Source organism: Rhineura floridana, chromosome 15, assembly GCF_030035675.1.
Source record: "Rhineura floridana isolate rRhiFlo1 chromosome 15, rRhiFlo1.hap2, whole genome shotgun sequence".
Taxonomy (NCBI): domain Eukaryota; kingdom Metazoa; phylum Chordata; class Lepidosauria; order Squamata; family Rhineuridae; genus Rhineura; species Rhineura floridana.
Window position 1 is genome coordinate 15457263 of NC_084494.1, and position 18544 is coordinate 15475806.

An 18544-nucleotide genomic window follows, 5' to 3' on the forward strand; every position below is an offset into this window, starting at 1 on the left:
CTAGTTGCTCTTGGGGACACTTTTGTTCTTCATCTCAGCCAGTTTGCTGGTCAGGAAACTCCACTTGAAGGCCACCCCTTCGGCCTCTCGGAGGTCGTCGTCCTGGCTTGCGTGAATGGCTTCCTCACCCGTCGTTTCCCCTGATGCCCCACTACCCTCAGATATTTGATCTCCACTGTCGGCCTTTGCAACCGGCTTTTCCAGGGCTGAGGCTTGCTGCCACTTTGTGGCAAAGACATCCCAAAGCCCAGATGTCTTCTTTTCAGAGGAGGAGTCCTCTGTTGGTTTGGTTGCCAGAGGGCTGAAAGCAAAAGAAGAAGAATTTAGGAAAGAAAGAGGCACTGGCAGTGCTTGGGATGAACTAATTCAGATTCATAGAGGCCATGTCCACATTATACATTCAAACCACTATGATACCATTTTAGTAGTTATGGCTTCTCCCAGAGAATCCTGTGAAATGTAGCTTGTAAAAGGTGCTAAGAGGTGTTAACCATCCCCTCATAGACCCACAGTTCTCAGAGTGGCTTAACATAGTCAATCCCTCTTCCTGGGAAACTCTGAGAATTGTTGCCGTTTGAGGGCAATAAGAGTCTTCTAACCCCTCAACAAATTATTGGCATCTTGCCTCCCTGCAAACAAATCAGAATGGATGCTCACAAAAGAGCCAACATGGGCTGATCTTCCTGTGAACAAATCGGGATAAATGCTCAATAAACATTGTCCGGAAGCACCCATAAACTAGTTTCTAGAGAGGAACACGGAAGTTGCTTCCTCAGTTGTTTTCCTTCTACATTCTCTCTGACAATGACAGCTTTTCCTGCCCCTCTCCCTGCCAGTTATAGATGAGAGAACAGGCAACACCGGCGGGGGGGGGGGGGAGGAATAAGAAAAGGAAACTGGAATTTTCTTGTTCCTCAAAAACATGGCCATGATTGTGTGAGTAGGTGATGGCTCCCTCTTTGCCAGGAGTGTGAGGCAATCTGAGGGCTGCATGGAGGTTCTCTGGCCACGAGTGCCTATCGTGGCCACAAGAACAGCCACGTGGTGCAACCACCGTGCGTTATCCGGTGGGAAGCTCCTCTGTTCCTTTCATCTAAACGACCATGTGGGAGTCATAGGGCTCCTCCAGATGTCCTTTTTATTGAGTATTCATGATGAATTTGTGCTCATGATCTCTCAGGGCGGTCATACGCAATCCCGCTTTCAATACTGTTTGTGCCTTCATATCCGATCAGTACAGATTCTGTAACTTCCTGCTGGAATCCCATAACTTTTCATACCACAAGTGTTTGGAGGTGGGTGGGTGTTGTCCTGCTTTTCTTGCGCTATAGTCCCTCTGGTCAGCAAGAACGGAGTAGCACTGGGGTAGCATTGCAGAACAACTAATAAAGCAGAATAAATCCACTGCTAACGCACTATTATTGTATCAAGAATGTGTTGCAGAACACTCACACACAACAAAACATCAGTCTGGAGGGAGCCCATGATTATTACAGTCTTCTTGTGAACTCATTCATCCTCTGAGAGGGTTACATTGGGGAGAGGGGAAGGAATTAGGGAAGGATTTCTCTTACTGGTCAGGACAAGGCTCAGAGGCCAGCAGCTTGTGTTCATCCTCTCGGTTGAACAAAGATGACATTGTTCTCCAGCCTTTGACTCCAGCTCCCTGGACCTGCAGAGCAAGATAGGAGAAGAGGCAGGGAGGTCAGGTTATATCCGCAGCACTCAGGTTTGTACCTAATAGTTGGTGGAAAATTCCCCAACTCTTCCCTGAATGCTCAGCTTTCATTTAAAAACAAACAAGTCAGTCTCTGGTCCATTTTACTTGTGGAGGTTGTAAACAAGAGTGTGCGCCAGTGAGTATTCAGCCCAGTTGCTTAGTAAGAAGTGTCTCTGTTCCTGTTGCATTGTTTTGGTTGAGATGACTGACAAGTCTCTGGGCATTTACTAAGCTACTGATTTGTAAAGTTTTGTTGCTTTCCATTGACTGCCCCCGTGACCCAGTCTACATTTCTGCCTGGCCACAGTCCTGGTAGCACTTCCAGGCAACAAGAAACAGTTGGAATTATTTTATTCGGCCATTCCTCAAAATAGACTGTGGCTTAGAGAAGCTCCATACAGGACATGTTTTCTGGGAAGATGTAGGAGAGCTTCATTTCCCACATGTACTTCACACAGTGTTCAGCCATTCTCATGAGATTCTTCCAAAGGATTGCACTGTCGCCATTGTTTATTTTATTTTAGGAAAAGACCTCTAAGAATAGCTGAATACTGTGTGAAATATAAGTGGGAAATGAATCTGTCCACTAAGTGAACCTCCACTAAAGCCATCTCTCCAGCACTTGGACACACATCTACACTCTTTTTTTTTAAGCTAAGTCTATGCTCTAGAAGCAATACTACCCCCATTCTCTTCTATAACATGGGGATATCACTGCAGCTGGCTGGTAACAGTGAAACACTGGAAGAAAATTTTATTCCCACAATGGGAATAAAATTTCATCTGGTGAATAGCCTAACACAATATGAGCCCTTGGCAGAGTTTAATGAAAAGGGAGGTGCTAATGCTCAAGCTTGCCTTCAGTTCCATGCCTTTTCTGGAAGCCCCACACGCTGATTCTGGAAGGAGAATATCCCACTGTTCCCTCCAAAGAGCTCAAGGCAGCATTTCATGCACATTTAAAGCACCTGGCTTCCCCCAAAGAATCCTAGGAACCATTGTTTACCCCTCACAGAGCTATAATTTCCAACAGGGGTGCAGTTGTCCAAGGTCTCGGTGGGGGGTCTTAGACCCCTTACTTTTGGGGGAATCAGGTCCCAGCAACATGAAAGGGGAGAGTGTGAGCCACTGAGAAGAGTCTTCTAACTTGCTTCCTCTTTGTTTCCTGTTGATTTGAGCCAATCAGAGTGAAGGGAGTTCCCTTTAGCTTCTACTTCAAAAAGCCAAGCTGTGAAGAGTGAGAATTCTGTAACTGCAGAAGAAGAGACATTGAATCCTGATGATAGCATCCCTTCTACATCATCAAGAAGTTTGGTAGAAGCAAGAGATAAACGTGTAGTCACTGAATTCAGTCATTCAAGCAATACCTCTGACAGGGAGGAGACAGTGATAGAGAAGCAGAATGCAGTATTCAAGCCTGGCCAGATTATTGTATAATCTTAGAAGGCTGTATAATTGTAGAAGGGGGCATGGCAATGACTATTATGAAGGGAACCTGCACTTCTGAATTTGCAGCTACTACACTACTGACTCCCAGGATTTTTTGGGGAAGCCATGTACTTTAAATGTATGGTGTGAATGTGACCATAGTTCTGCCCTCCCTCCTCATTTTACCCTCACAACAACCCTATGAAGTAGGCCAGCCTGAGAGATAGTGATTGGCCCAACAGCACCCAGTGCTGAGTCTCATGACTCAGGTGAGATTGAAACCCAGGTCTTCCCAGCCCTAGTTTGACCCTCTAGCTGCTACACCATATTGGCTCTCACACCAGATACACACCATACATTCCCCTCCCCAAAGAATCCTGGGAACTATACTTTGCTAAGGATGCTGGGAAATTCTAGCTCTGTGAGGAGTAAACTACAATTCCCAGGATTTTTGGGGGGAAGCCATGTGCTTTAAATGTGCTTTATACACAGAGGCACTCTCTTCTTCACCAAGCTTCAAGTAAGGATGGTTGAGGAATTCCATTTCTTTAGATTCCGATGCAAACTGACCTCATCTGCACCTCCCAGGATTATCTGCAGATCAGAATGTAATTTATCCTTTGGATTTCACACTTGTCCAAATTTTGCTATACAGTTTTCTGCTCAAAAAAGTCCCAAAACGCATTTAAAATTTGCATGTTTCAGGATCAAATATATGTAGAAATTGGGATAAAATACATATTTAAATATATATATTGTGATTAAATATGTACATATTTAAATTGGAATTTTGATACAGATTTCTTTTCTAATTGCATGCAGAAATGGCAAGGGGTGGACTTGAACAGATAAGAAATTGACACAAACTGGAAATAAACCCATCCACCTCTAACTTCAAAGTATAGAGAAAAGAAGCTCTCAATTTTTATCCATTGGGTTCTAGTGACAGGCCTGCACAGTTTGTACATCACAGTGCTGATCCAGCCTGTGGGGGTGGTCCAGTAAACATCTAACTTGTGCTGGTTGCCTGCAGTAGAAGCTGGTCCATTAGGGTGAAAGGGGACATTCCCCACTAACCTCACTCTGCCCTCAGCCAGCCCCAGCCTGCTAACCTTCTTACTAACAACCAGTCCAGGGGAAGGCACTTTCCATCAACTTCCTCCTCCTCATCTCACTCTTGCACTTGTAGAACCCAGCAGGGAGGAGAATGCAGACAAAACTAGCATTAGTTGGCTCTGCCTGTCATTAGCTCTGGTTGCTCCTACTGCTTGGGCTACCACTCCTAGTATGCACCAACCATCCCTGGTCACCTGAGATTATCAGCCACCCAGCAGACCACATAATACATAATTATTGGGCTGGTTTCAGATGAGCGAGTCCAACATTGTCCCAGCCAGGCCTGCTCTGAGGTCTAATCATGCCACCTTCTGAGGCAGATCCAAAAGCTCAAAATCAACTTCGGTTCCGGAGGAAATAATGACCAGTTCTTACCCGCTGTGCCAGCTGAGATACAGGATTTGACCGCTCCTCTGTCAGTAGCGTGGAGTCTGTGGTTTCCATCAGTTCAGGATTGTCTCTCTGAAACAAGAAATTAGCTTCAGGGGAGTGGAGGAAACTTGTTAGCCACACCAAGCGTGGCCAACATGGAGCCCTCCAGATGTTGATGGACTATACCAGTGTTCTTCAGCTTTGGGTCCCCAGATGTTGTTGGACTACAACTCCTATGATCCCTTGACCAGTGGCTAAACTGACTGGGGATGATGGGAGTTGTAGTCCAAGAACATCTGGGGACCCAAGGTTTAAGAACAGTGGACTACACCTCCCATCGCCCCAACCAACATGGCCAATGGCCAAGGATGATGGGAGTTGTAGTCGAAAACAGTTGGAGGACACCAGGTTGGGTACCCCTTGTCTAGACTCCAGGATATAAGTGGGGAACCTTCTTCCTGTTGGGTGCTGCATTCTCTCAGTGATAATCTGTTGAGTGAGGCTCAACACCAGCAGTGGATGATGCTGGAGCCAGTGGGCTCCCCCTTTCTCTCTCTCTCTGCCTCTCTGCCACCCCCTGTCATCTGTTTTCCCCTCCTTGACAGCCACCTATATTAAATGAAACCAAGAGCAACAAGTTGCCCACCCCTGGCCTACAAGCGGGATTCTCACTTTGGGTGCGAGAGGGCCTAGAGACAAGTACATGCAACTGGCAAACAAGGGGCCACACCTTTAGGATTTTTTTAAGGGAAGGGATCATAGCTCAGTGGTAAAGAACATGCAGAAGATTCCAGAAGAACATAAGAAGAACCTGCTGGATCAGGCCAATGGCCCATCTAGTCCAGCATCCTGTTCTCACAGGGTGATTTCAGACATGGGGCTTATTGCGTTAGTTACACGGATTACAATGGTAGTGCTTCTGTCCCGATTTCTAAAATTCCTTTCACACTGCAGTACCTGTTGCATCAAGGCACCGTGGCTTTTTTGGCTGATATACTGGCATTTTGCACGACTGTATTTCATATGTCTGCAATGCCTATGCCAGAATACTAGTACAATTTTTGCCGGCAAAACAAAAGCAAAAACAAAAACGTGCACCTAAAGGTCAGGGACACATTGCATGCTGAGATGCCTGTCACGTGAGCGGCTGCAGCTAGCAAAAAGCTCCCTTGATTTTCCAGGTTCCCAAGCTTGCAGATGGATTATTTGTGGTATCATTTATCACAACAATCAACACTAAAATGGCACCATATACCATTAGAATACCAGAACTAGCTTGTACAACGTGTGAAAGATTAAATATAAAGCGCAAATTACTAGGTCAAAAATTGTCAGAAAAACGGAATAATGTACAGTGTGAAAGCAGACACAGTGGCCAACCAGATGCCTATAGGAAGCCTGCAAGCAGGACCGGAATGCAAGAGCATTCTCCCCTCCTGTGGGTTCCAGCAACTGGTATTCAGAAGCATACTGCCTCCAACTGTGGATGACTCAGTCCCTGGCATCTCCTGTTTAAAAAGGAACCAGTGATTGTGAGGACTTCTGACAGAGGGCTTATCCACATAGGAGCATTTCTTCATAGCAAATGCACAGCTTTTACCATCGTAATAGATTTGCAAGGTCCACACTTTGTGTTCAATGGTAGCTTCAGATCTGTTGTTTTCCATTCACACAAGTAGGCTTTCCGCTGGGAAGGATTTGTGTCACTGTTTCCTTCTGGCTCCGCCCTTTAATTTTACATTTTTACTCCCTCCGGTTGCTCAATTACTGGGCATGTGCAAATATTTTTGACCTGAGCAGTATTTCCACTCCCTCTTGCCCCCACTTCCTAACATTGGGCAGTTGAAAAGAAGTGGGGTCATTTGCCCCCCCTTCTCTGCTGGCCCTTGCTCTTTCTGAGTTAATTTTTCCTTGCTGGAAAAACAAATCAACACACACACACACACACACACACACACACACACACACACATATATATTCTGTAAATATCAATACCAATATTGATATTTTCTGAAAATATCAATACCAATATTGATATTTTATATAAATAACGATATCAATATTTTTGAGGTGACTTTTTTTAAAAAAAAAATCCACTTTAGATTTTTTAGGAAACAAAAGAAGGAAGTTTGTTTAGAGAGAAAGGGAGCAAAGAAGGGAGGGCTGCAGCAAACCGTGAAGTGGGAAGGACAGAGCAAACAGAAGTTGCTAGATAAACCACCAGAAAGAAAATGGAATTCATGGGAGAGTTAGTGGACGGAGAAAGGAGAATAGCTGAAAATGACGATTCACCCATTCACTAGAAACCATTGAAGTAAACCATCTTCAAAGGCATGTGGAGCGGAACCGTATTGTTCTAAACTATTCGTATTGTCAGAGGATTGGGTTAGTACGGATTTACAAGGGAAAATGCATGATAGCTTCTGTTAGCCAGTAACGTCATGAGAACCATGCGAATTAAAAGGGGATGCAAGCAGCACTAAACATATGTTAAACCACTGGTAGATGAGCCCTGAGACTCTAAAAAGCCATAGCTGGTCAGTGGAGATAATACCCGGCTGCACAGACAGACAGGCATCATCCACACTATACATTTATACCTATTTTATACCACTTTTAACAGTCATAGTTTCCACCAAAGAATCTTGGGTCCTGTAGTTTATGAAGGGTAAGGATGGAGGAGAAATTTGATTCAGTTTGCATTTAAATCCAAATCTATCAAACCTGCACTTTCCAAAACAATACGAGAACCAAACACAGTCATCTTGAGAAATTTGCACTTAGCCAAATTTTGTGATGCAATTCTCCAACCAAATAATGTTTACAAAAATGCATATGTTGTAAACCGCCCAGAGAGCTTCAGCTATGGGGTAGTATATAAATGCAATAAATAAATAATAAATAATAATAATATGTGAGGGGAAAGAGTGCATAAAATGAATATACAAGTGAAAATAAAATGCAATGTATGATGACAAAAGGCTTGCAAAGATGTTTACATGAATTAAAACTGTCTACAAAACTGTGTTTATTAGGAGAAAGTTGCAGTAAAATGCTAAACAAATTTCATGAGGATTTTTTTTTAAATCACAAATTGCTGCAGAAATGTTAACTAAATTGAAGATTGGAAAAATGACAAATGGAGAGAACCGAAACGGACAGATCCTTCCCTCCCTTGCCCCGCCCCCACAGAGTTCCCAAGTTCCCAAAGAAGAGGGATGGATTGTCTACCAGTTGCAGTCTGTGGTGCTAAGAGAAGGGGGCAAGAATTTGAAGTCAGCTGCTCCTGTTATCCCTTTGCTGCCCTGTTTGTTGGTCTCCCTCCACATTTTCATAATTTTATAACTTTCTGTCATGGCCTTTCCGCAGTCAGCTTTCTTTGTAGTTAAGCAGCAGCCTTTTGTCAATGAATCCATTAAATGAATCATATAAAATAGTTTGATCCGCATAAAAAAAAGCCCCCTCCCAATAATCGGCTGTCAGATTGTTTTTAAAAAAGTTTAATTGTTTTTAATACAATTGTCCATAAAAACTGCAGATGGCAAGTTCCATCTCTGAAGAAGAGGCAGTCTGTCATGTGTGAGAACGAATGGGAATGCCACTTCTCAAATGGTGTCTGGTACAGAACATATAGGCACACACACACACACACACACACGTGTCATCTGAAAACAAAGGATGCTTTTCTTTCTTTAGAACGTCTCTGTCTTTAGAACTATTTTTCTCACACATTTTCAAATTTATTCAGATTCCTGTCGTCAGCCTTCCCCAATTTAGTGCTCTCCGGATGTTGTTGGACTCCAAATCCCATCAGCCCCAGCCAGTGTGAAAAATGGTCAGGGATGATGGGAACTGGAGCCCAGCAACATCTGGAGGGTGCCAGACTGGGGAGACCTAAAATAGATTAATGAATCATGAGTGCACTAAAACACAAATGATCATTAGGTTTTTTTTATGGGGGGGGAGGAATGGCCCTTATTTCTAGACTAAGGCTGTTGAACACTAGTCGCCAGAGCAAAGTGTTTCCATTAGCCATACCTGGAAGGGGAATGGGTTGATCTGCTGATCAGTTGCAAAATCTCTTTGAAGCTGAATTTAAAAACAACAACACTCCAGCTGCTCCCACTAGGTTTTACAGTAAAAAGGGGCGGGGTTTGACTAGTGTGCCCCCGTTTTTAGAAGAGAGAGATTGGAGACATACAGGAACTGGCAGAACACAGAGTTTGTTTCTACCCTAAATAGTCTTCCCTGTCAGTGAAGAGAGAAAACCCCATAGCCTCCTCGTACCCCATGCTCAATGGCCAAGGGACGTAAAAGGGCCCAGTTGAGGATGCCTCTACCTCATCCTGGAGCTCCTCTTCTGGCAGCTCTCCACCGAGGGTCTGCAGTACTTTGGCCTTGTAGACCTTCCAGAATCCCTGAGTCATCCTGGCAAGAGCCTGCTCACTCTCAAGTTCTTCTCCTAGGAGCAAAAGGGTTGCACAATAAAGATACCCTTGAGGTCCCTGCAGTCCGGAAGCCTTACAACTTACAGGCAGCTGTGTGGCTTCTCTGCCCAGTCTGAGGGTCAGGTTCCGGTTGCCATCAGGCCTCTGTGCCCAGCTGCTTTGGAGGCTCTGCAGGGAACCGGGAGCTCAGACAGACCCGTGCGTATCTTGCAAATTCACACCTGTCACTGGCTGCCTTCTTCTCAGATCTGGTGTCTTCATTAAAATTTCAGAAGCTTCCAATGTACATCTCAAAGAACAAACAGGAATTGGATCCATGGCTGACCCAGAATACCAATGGATTCCTTCAACGAAGGCTGCTGGAACTTATGGGAGCTGTGTGGATGCAAAGCCCAACAATTTGCGTCCTTCTTTCAGCTTTTATGCATCCTATCTAGAAATTCGCTTGCCAAAAGGCCCAGTTGACTTCTCCATCCAGATTTGGGATGTAAATCCTTGAAAGTTGTCTCATTAATATCATCCCTGCTGGCTGCATCCTCTGTTAGAGTCCCTTCATATTCAGAAGAGTGATGTCCCCACACAACCCCAGAGTTCCCCTACCATGCAGAATCTTCTCCCACTTTGGAGACTTGAGAAAAGCCTAATTCTTGCATTGCTAAGCTCTTGCATTACACTCCATTGTCTGAGCCCTGTAACTGATCTCTCACAGAAATGGACTTTGGAATGTGGTATCTCAGCAACAGGCTTTCAAAATAGCACCTTGCAGCTAAATTATTTCTTAGGGCTGATAGCCTCACAGACCCTTGTCTTCTCCTTTGTGGATTTAGTTTCTGTCTTGGACAGGAAGCTTCCACTCCAACCTAGAACTGCTTTGTGCAAATTGCAAGTAAGGGGCACAGATCTTTGGCTCACTGTTTATTTATTTTATTTATTATTTCAATTTATATACCGCCCTTAGCAGAATAGATCTCAGGGCGGTGAACAAACAAGATAAAATACAATATATCATAATAAAAATCATAAAAACATATACAAACAAACAACAAAAAACACTACAAAAACACAATACGACAAAAATTAAAAATACGGATTAAAAGATTAAAATGGTTAAGAAAATTAAAATGCCTGGGAGCATGAAAAGGTCTTTACCTGGCGCCGAAAAGATAAAAGTGTAGGCGCCAGGCGTACCTCTTCGGGGAGGCTGTTCCACAACTCAGGGGCCACCACAGAAAAGGCCCTAGATCTAGTAACCACCCTCCAGGCTTCCCGATGGGTTGGTACCCGGAGGAGGGCCTTAGATTCTGAACGAAGTGAACGGGTAGGTTCGTATTGAGAGAGGCGTTCCACAAGGTATTGAGGTCCCACGCCGTGTAAGGCTTTATAGGTAAGAACCAGCACCTTGAATCTCGCCCGGAAGCAAATAGGAAGCCAGTGCAGGCGCGCCAAGACAGGTGTTATATGCGAAGACCGACTGGTCCTTGTCAGTAGTCTGACAGCTGCGTTCTGCACCAGCTGAAGCTTCTGAATTGTCTTCAGGGGCAGCCCTACGTAGAGCGCATTACAGTAATCCAATCTTGAAGTTACCAGAGCGTGAACAACGGAGGCGAGGTCGTCCCTGTCCAGATAGGGGCGTAGTTGGGCTACCAGACGAAGATGGTAAAACGCATTCCGTGCCACCGAGGCCACTTGGGCCTCGAGAGACAGGGAAGAGTCGAGAAGAACCCCCAAACTACGTACCTGTTCCTTCAGGGGGAGTGTAACCCCATCCAGAACAGGGTTAACATCCACCATCTGAGCAGGGAAGGCATTCACCAACAATGTCTCGGTCTTGTCTGGATTGAGTCTCAGTTTATTAGCTCTCATCCAGTCCATTATCGCAGTCAGGCAACGGTTCAGCACATCAACAGACTCACCTGAAGAAGATGAAAAGGAGAAATAGAGCTGCGTGTCATCAGCATACTGATGGCAACGCACTCCAAAACTCCTGATGACTGCACCCAGCGACTGCATGTAGATGTTGAAAAGCATGGGGGACAAAACCGACCCCTGAGGGACTCCGCAATGGAGAGTCCATGGTGTTGAGTGATGTTCCCCAAGCACTACCTTCTGGTGACGATCCGCGAAGTAGGAGCGGAACCACTGCCAAGCAGTGCCCCCCGACACCCAACTCCGCGAGTCTCCTCAGAAGGATACCATGGTCGATGGTATCAAACGCCGCTGAGAGATCAAGGAGAATCAACAGAGTCACACTCCCCCTGTCCCTCTCCCGACACAGGTCATCATACAGGGCGACCAAGGCTGTTTCGGTGCCAAAACCGGGTCTGAAACCGGATTGAAACAGATCTAGATAATCGGTTTCATCCAAGAGCGCCTGGAGTTGGCTGGCAACCACCCGCTCCAAAACCTTGCCCAGAAAAGGGACATTCGCCACCGGTCTATAGTTGTTTAAATTATCTGGGTCCAAGGAGGGTTTCTTTAAAAGAGGTCTCACTACTGCCTCCTTGAGGCTACCAGGGACCACTCCCTCCCTCAAGGAGGCATTAACCACCTCCTTGGCCCAACCGGTGGTTCCAGCCCTGCCAGCTTTCACTAGCCAAGATGGGCAAGGATCCAGAACAGACGTGGTCGCCCGAACCATTCCAAGCACCTTGTCCACTTCCTCGAGCTGCACCAACTGAAACTCATCCAATGAAGAAAGACAAGGCCGTGCTCCGGACACTTCAATGGATTCATCTGACACAACATCAGAGTCAAGGTCCCTGCGGATACATGCAATCTTATCTTGAAAGTGTCCAGCAATTTCATTACAGCGGGTCTCAGATGTTTCCATAGTATCGTGGGGGCCAGAGTGTAAGAGCCCTCGCACGACTTTAAAAAGCTCCGCTGGGCGGCTTGAAGATGATCTAATAGAGGCAGCAAAATAGAGCTTCTTTGCTGTCCTTACCGCTTTTGTATACAACTTATTGGTGGCACTTACCAAGGCATGATTGTATCCACTGGGAGTTTTCCTCCATCTGCACTCCAGCCTCCTCCTCTCATGTTTCATCGCTCTCAGCTCCGGGGTATACCACGGAGCTGTATGAGCTCTACAGCGAAGGGGGCGCGCGGGAGCGATCGTGTCAATAGCCCGGGTCATTTCTGTATTCCACAGTGCGACCAGGGCCTCGACAGGAGCACCAGTCCTATCAGCCGGAAAATCTCCCAGAGCCCTCTGAAAACCTACAGGATCCATCCGGCTCCGGGAGCGGATCAACTTAACAGATCCTCCACCTTTGCAGAGGGAAAGAGCCGCTGTAAGTCTAAATCTCAGCAAGCGGTGATCTGTCCATGACAATGGGGTAGATGAAAAACACCCCACCATCAGATCACCATCTCCATGTCCAGTGGCGAAGATCAAATCGAGAGTATGTCCCGACACATGTGTTGGGCCAGTAGAAAATTGAGACAGCCCCATTGTTGTCATGGAGGCAATGAAGTCCTGAGCTGCGCCAGATAAGACAGCCTCGGCATGGACGTTGAAATCCCCCAGTACCAAAAGTCTAGGGGACCTCAAAAGGACCTCCGAGACTATCTCTGTCAGCTCAGCTAAGGAAGCTGTTGGGCAGCAAGGTGGACGGTACACCAACAGTATTCCTAGTCTGTCTCCCTGGCCCAACACAAGGTGGAGACATTCCAAACCAGTCGCCGTCTGGACAGGGTGCTTGGTGAGAGGAAAAGAACTCCTATAGACCACAGCGACCCCCCCTCCCCGGCCCTCAGATCTACCACAGTGCTGAACCAAATACCCGGGTGGGCAAAGCTGGGAAAGAGCAACTCCTCCCTGATCAGCCACCCAGGTCTCGGTTATACATGCCAGGTCGGCACCCTCCTCCAGAATTAAATCATGGACAAGTGAGGTTTTATTATGTACCGACCTGGCATTCAAAAGCAGCACTTGGAGATCCGAGAGCTGGCTGATAGGACAACCAACAATCCTGTGGATATGAGGAGAACCGGAACAAGGCACGGACACAATTTGTCTGGGACGAGTTCCCCTTACCTGGCCTGTTCTCCTCCTAACGCCATACCTCCCATTACCCGTCACTACGTTAATCGGGACCCCCGAGAGCCCCCCCACGAAGCCTCTCCTGCCTGCTGCACCCCAAATCATGCTCCAATTATAGGAGAAATTATAGAAGAGGTTGTCTTTTGCCCATCTTGCTGCAGCAGGGCCCCCCTCTCCCCTCGGCTAATGACAGATGCCTGTCTGCTGCCTTTACATGTAGGGAAATGTATTATTGATTTCCCAGCCTGATGCAAGTAACATGATCGCAAGTAGTTAACTGACTGGTGGTTGTTCCTTTGTCCCACTCTGACAACCGCATCCTAAATGCGGAAATCCATATTTGCTACACTTGATGCTGCCAGAAATTCTCCACCATGTGCCTTTCTCAAAGTCAAGTTGCGCTGAGAACAGCAGTGATTGGGGCAGTTTGGTGACCCTCAGAGTTCTTGCCCTTCAAGGATCACTAAAGTGAAGCCACTGTTGTTGTGTGTGAGTGCTTAATTCATAAAAAAAGACAGGGGTCGGAGCAGCATTTTGCCTGCAAGTCATACGATGCCTTACTTGCACAGTAAGATTGTGTATTAGAACTTGGATCCATAGTGTGCTACTCATAAGGGTCTGACACGATGAGACAGTACTTGAACTATGGTTCTTCAGCCTGGTCCCCCTGGGGTCAGGGTTGGCTCCAGGCGTAAGGGAATCTCAGCATAGTGCCTTTTGGTGGGTTTTACACAGAAACCTAAGAAGATGTCTCATACGGAGTCAGACCATTGGTCCATGTTCCTCAGTATTGCCCACAGTGCTGCTTTGGAATTTTAGACAGGGGTCTCTTCTAGCTAGGGATGGAAGGATCCATCAGTGTCAGTTCTCTCAGTTTCTCATTTGTCTATTCTTCATTTCAGTTCTCCGCATATCTGCAGCAATTTGCTACTTTAAAAAAAATCCTCATGAAAATTCTTCATCGTTTTAGTGTGAATTTATCCTAATAAACACATTTTTGTATGCAGCTTCGACCACTGTGCACAGTTTGGCAAGCCATTTCTCCTAAAATAATGCATTTTTTTGTTTGTTATTTTCACACTATATTCATTAGCATGCGTACTTTCCCCTAAAATATGCATTCTAGTAAACATTCTTTGGTTGGAGAACTGCATCGTAAAATTCAGATTAGTGGGAATTTTGAAGGATGGGCGTGTTTCAGTTCTCCTATTCTTTTGGAAAGTGCAGATTTGGTAGATTCGGCTTTAAATATTATTTATTATTTATTTATTTAAAATATTTCTATCCCGCCCTTCCACCCTATAATAGGGCACTCAGGGCGGCTTACAATATAAAATCAGACATGTACATAATAGAATTGTAAACAGTAAAATCATAAAAACATTAAAATAAAGATACATAAAATACAATTACAATACATAAAATACAATACAGTAGGGCCCCACTTTACAGCGCTTCACCTTTACAGCGTTCCACTAATGCAGCGGTTGTCAATTGCAGAAAGGCCCCGCTTTTACAGTACTTGTTCCGCTTTTAGGGCTTTTTTTGCCGTCGGGTGCCATTTTGGTCAATGTTAGTCAATGGGTTCCCCTTTACAGCAGTTTTCGCTTTACAGCGGGGGTCCAAAACGTAACCCACTGTATGAGCAGGGCCCTACTGTATATATATATATATATATATATATGTAGGGATTGGTACTAAAGGGACTACAAAGGTAAAATTTAACGTAGAAGGCATAAAATCAGTATCAAGCTCTACCTTCAGTCCCTCCCAAAGGCTCTCCAGAACAAGATAGTTTTCAGAAGTTTCCGGAAAGCCAACAGAGAGGGAGCAGAGCGAACTTCTTGGGGTAGAGTATTCCAAAGCTTGGAATACAAACTGAATTGAATTTCTCCCCCATACCTAATAGGGATAAGTTCAGCCTAGTCCTTTACTGTCATGGAAGCCCATGGGCAAGCAGTATGGCAGAGTCAAGGGACCAGCCAGATGTCAGGACCAAAGGATAAAGCAGGAATCAGGACCAAATAATAGCCAAGGATAAACAAACACACATTAAAGCTCAGGAAGACAGTGATGCTCAGGCATGGCTCAACTGGACCAGGAAGCCCTCTTATACTTCTTCCTGAGGGGAGAGTCTGGGCCTTTCCAGACTGTGTTCTTTTTTGCAGGGGGGGGGAGTGTATTCTGCAACATGTTATTAACACAATAATAGTGCATTAGTGGCTGATTTCTTCTGGACCGTCCACACATCATTCCACTTTATTAATTGTTCCAAGATGCTTCCCCAATGTTACTGCATTATTGCCATCTGGAATGACACTCTTGCACTATGTCATGCTTAACACTAACCTGCTACTAGACATGGAGTCTGCAGATAAAGAAGAAGACACCCCACAGGACAACAACCTTGAGGAGCAGGCAGGACCCCCTGAATCCAGTGCTGAGGATTCCCTTTAGGAGCCCTCCAGTTTGATAACTGATGAAGAATTCCTGGAACTGTCAGAGGAGGAAGTTAGATCTCTGTTTTCCCCCCAGAGAATCTGGTTTTTGGGAGTCCTCTCTGGGACTCTGGGTGAGTCATGTTAATCTCTGGACTCTTAGCTTTCTTTTTTTTTAATTAAGTTTCTAGGATCTAGGTGGTCTGGTTCAAAAGATACAAACCAGAATGTCACACACCCCCAACTTCTGTTAGTACTGGCTGCTCTAATCCCTGCCTTTTCAGGTTTTTAGCCAATAAGTGAAGTCAGGATTGTGATTGACAATAGCAATACCTAAACCCCATTTCAAGTTCTGAGAACAGTTTCCTTTTCCTACTTGTCTCACATCAGGAATTCAGTAAATATATAGCTTTTAGCGGCATAAAGAGTAGTTTCTCTGTACAGGATTGGGACTTGCTTCTGAGTAAACATTCATAGGATTGCACTACAACAGAAGATCACAGCAGGATCTTGGTGGGCATATGCAGTAAACAATTTTAGTTATAATTGTAATAAAAGTGTGCATGCAGGTTTTTTTAATTACTTGCAAAAATGGCATATTATACATTTTATCTTTCAAATAATTTTTGAACAGAAATTTTAAAAAGTGTACGTGCTGCAGTGTTATACTTTTCTAATTAAGGAATCAAACAAATTTAAATTTTACTGGACTGTTGAAGAGAGTGTATTTGTCTTATTTGTAACCTGTTTTGAAAACCTTCCCAGTATGAAGCTTTTCAGGGTGTAAAGCTGCAATGCTAATTCCACATAACTGAGAGCTAACCCCACTGAGTAGACATGGTCAGGATTGTGCTGAAAATCAATGGGACTTTTGAGTGAACATAGACAAGGATTGTGTTGTAAATCTTTCTCTCTCCCTCCAACCCTTTTCTTTTTTTTTAAGCAGTGAGGCAGTGCTTACTTAGGTGTTGCTGCTTTTATTAGGCAGGAAATTAATACTTTAAAAAAATGTTCTGCAATGGCCAACTGGTTTTGACAATAAACTATTATATGAGGTGCATGTATTTTTACATCTCCAGTTTGTGCGTATATAAAAGGATATCTGGAGGAGCCACCAGGTGGTGGATATTTCCACCTGCCTTGCCCCCCACTCTCCAGCCCTAAGAGCCTTCAAAAGGGGGCTATTTCCAAAAGAACTGTGGGGGGGCATTCTGACCTTCTGGTCTGATGTCTAAAAGATGGGGGGGACTGCTAGGTTCTAATGTCTTCAGCTTTGGAGCTATGTTTTGATGTGAAGTGATAGATAATTTTAACTGACCTACTAGTAAGCTTTACACTCACTTAAATTATGATGTATGTCAAATGAACTATTAATTGTTGATATTTTGCATTGTTATGCTTATATCTTGCTGTTCTGCTCTTTTATGTGAACTGCTTTCAGCAGAGATGTATATGTGAAAAATATGGTATATAAATAAATTGACTATGACTTGTCCAGGACAATTCAATAGCCAGCCTAGGTGACTGCACTCAAGTCAAGTACCTGACGGGACTTCACTGAGAAAGTGCAAGTTGCAGTTCGCCACAAGGGGCAGTAGCATGCAGATCAGAGAGGTGTTAGGGTTCACACCATGTAAAGGTAAGAGGCATGTCCCTCCTGTGTATCGAATTCAGCCCAACTCAGCCTTTATCTTGTGTTACTGCTAGGGATGGGAATCTGTTGGCTGGCACCACTTTGCAAGCATTCCGTCAGCCTAACAGGCAGTATCGATTCAAGTTTGTTCTTTGCCACTATACACTGCTTTTATCTGTCCAATTTTCCCCTCCCCTCCAAATATTTATATTGATTTCAAATTGTCAATATTTCCTTTCAAAATATTGATATTTTGAAAGGAACTATCAATATTTTAAAGAATATTTTCCAAGCGGGAAGAAGCAAGCCAAGTCTCACCCATGTTAAGGACTCTAGGCTTGCAGAGGAGATGGGGGGCACTGATAGTTGCTTTCCTCCTTTCTAGAAGGAAAACAGCCAGTCTCTGCTTGCTAATGTGAAAACTGACCAGACTCAGAGGTGGCAGCAGCAGAACCGCTTTCCTTTCCTGCATCAATATTTTCTTTCAAATTATCACTGCAACATTTTCCCAGGTTACAATTCTAGGATGGATTTAATATATAGCAGCAGCATGCATATGGCCTCCTGTTCACAAATTGGTTTTATTTCCACCTCTACCATTTGAGGAGTCAATTAATTATGTTGTTTGACTATTGCCAATCAAAGTTGATAGTACAGGACTACATGGGCTAAATGGACTGACAGAATTACACTGCATGCCTTTTTAGAACTATTGTTTTATTCCTATGTGGATAAGTTAATCATCAAAAGCTTTTACAAATAATCAACAATAAATTCTTAAAGCTGGCAACAGCTGGTCATTAACTACTTTTTACTCTGCATTTCATCAATAGTTTGTAGTACAGAGATACCACTTTGTGAGAACTACCAGTGTCATGTAGGAGACTGAACCCTCAAGCAAATAAATAAACAGCATTTGAATTTTAACTTCACTGCAGGAGAAGCCAAAGAAACAATGGAATCCTGTTTCCTCCAGTTCCCAGCACAGTCAGTGAGGCTTTGCTATGGAATTGGCTGGAGAGCAATTCTTGCTTTGAGTCCATCACTTATTCCTCCCCAAGGGCTTTTAAGTTCATTCCATCCTAGTGTGAAACAGTACTCATAATTTTGCACGTCTATCACCTTTCGAGAGAAACCATAAATCTGCTCTTTCGATTAGGCAATAATATATAGGAAGAGTTGTACACCAGGAAACAAAGAATACTGTATCGAATTCAAACCGCAGGGGAAATTTCGGTCAGCAGAATCTAATGACTCAAACTGAAACCTGGCCAGGACACTGGGGTTATTGCCCTTTGCTTGCAAACAGCGCTACGAGATCTTTTGATGACCAAGCCTCGGGGT

The 18544-nt window shown here is 44.5% G+C and overlaps 1 protein-coding gene across 1 annotated transcript; it reads right to left on the reverse strand.

Moving 5' to 3' along the window:
* Nucleotides 1-9378, reverse strand: C15H1orf232 (chromosome 15 C1orf232 homolog). Its single transcript, XM_061597791.1, has 6 exons — nucleotides 9306-9378; nucleotides 8977-9098; nucleotides 4640-4726; nucleotides 1575-1672; nucleotides 177-301; nucleotides 1-140 (listed from the first exon to the last, which is right to left on the reverse strand). Exons 1-6 carry the CDS (start codon nucleotides 9343-9345, stop codon nucleotides 1-3), a joined length of 612 nt encoding a protein of 203 aa, XP_061453775.1. The 5' UTR covers nucleotides 9346-9378.
* Nucleotides 9379-18544: the final 9166 nt, after the last annotated feature.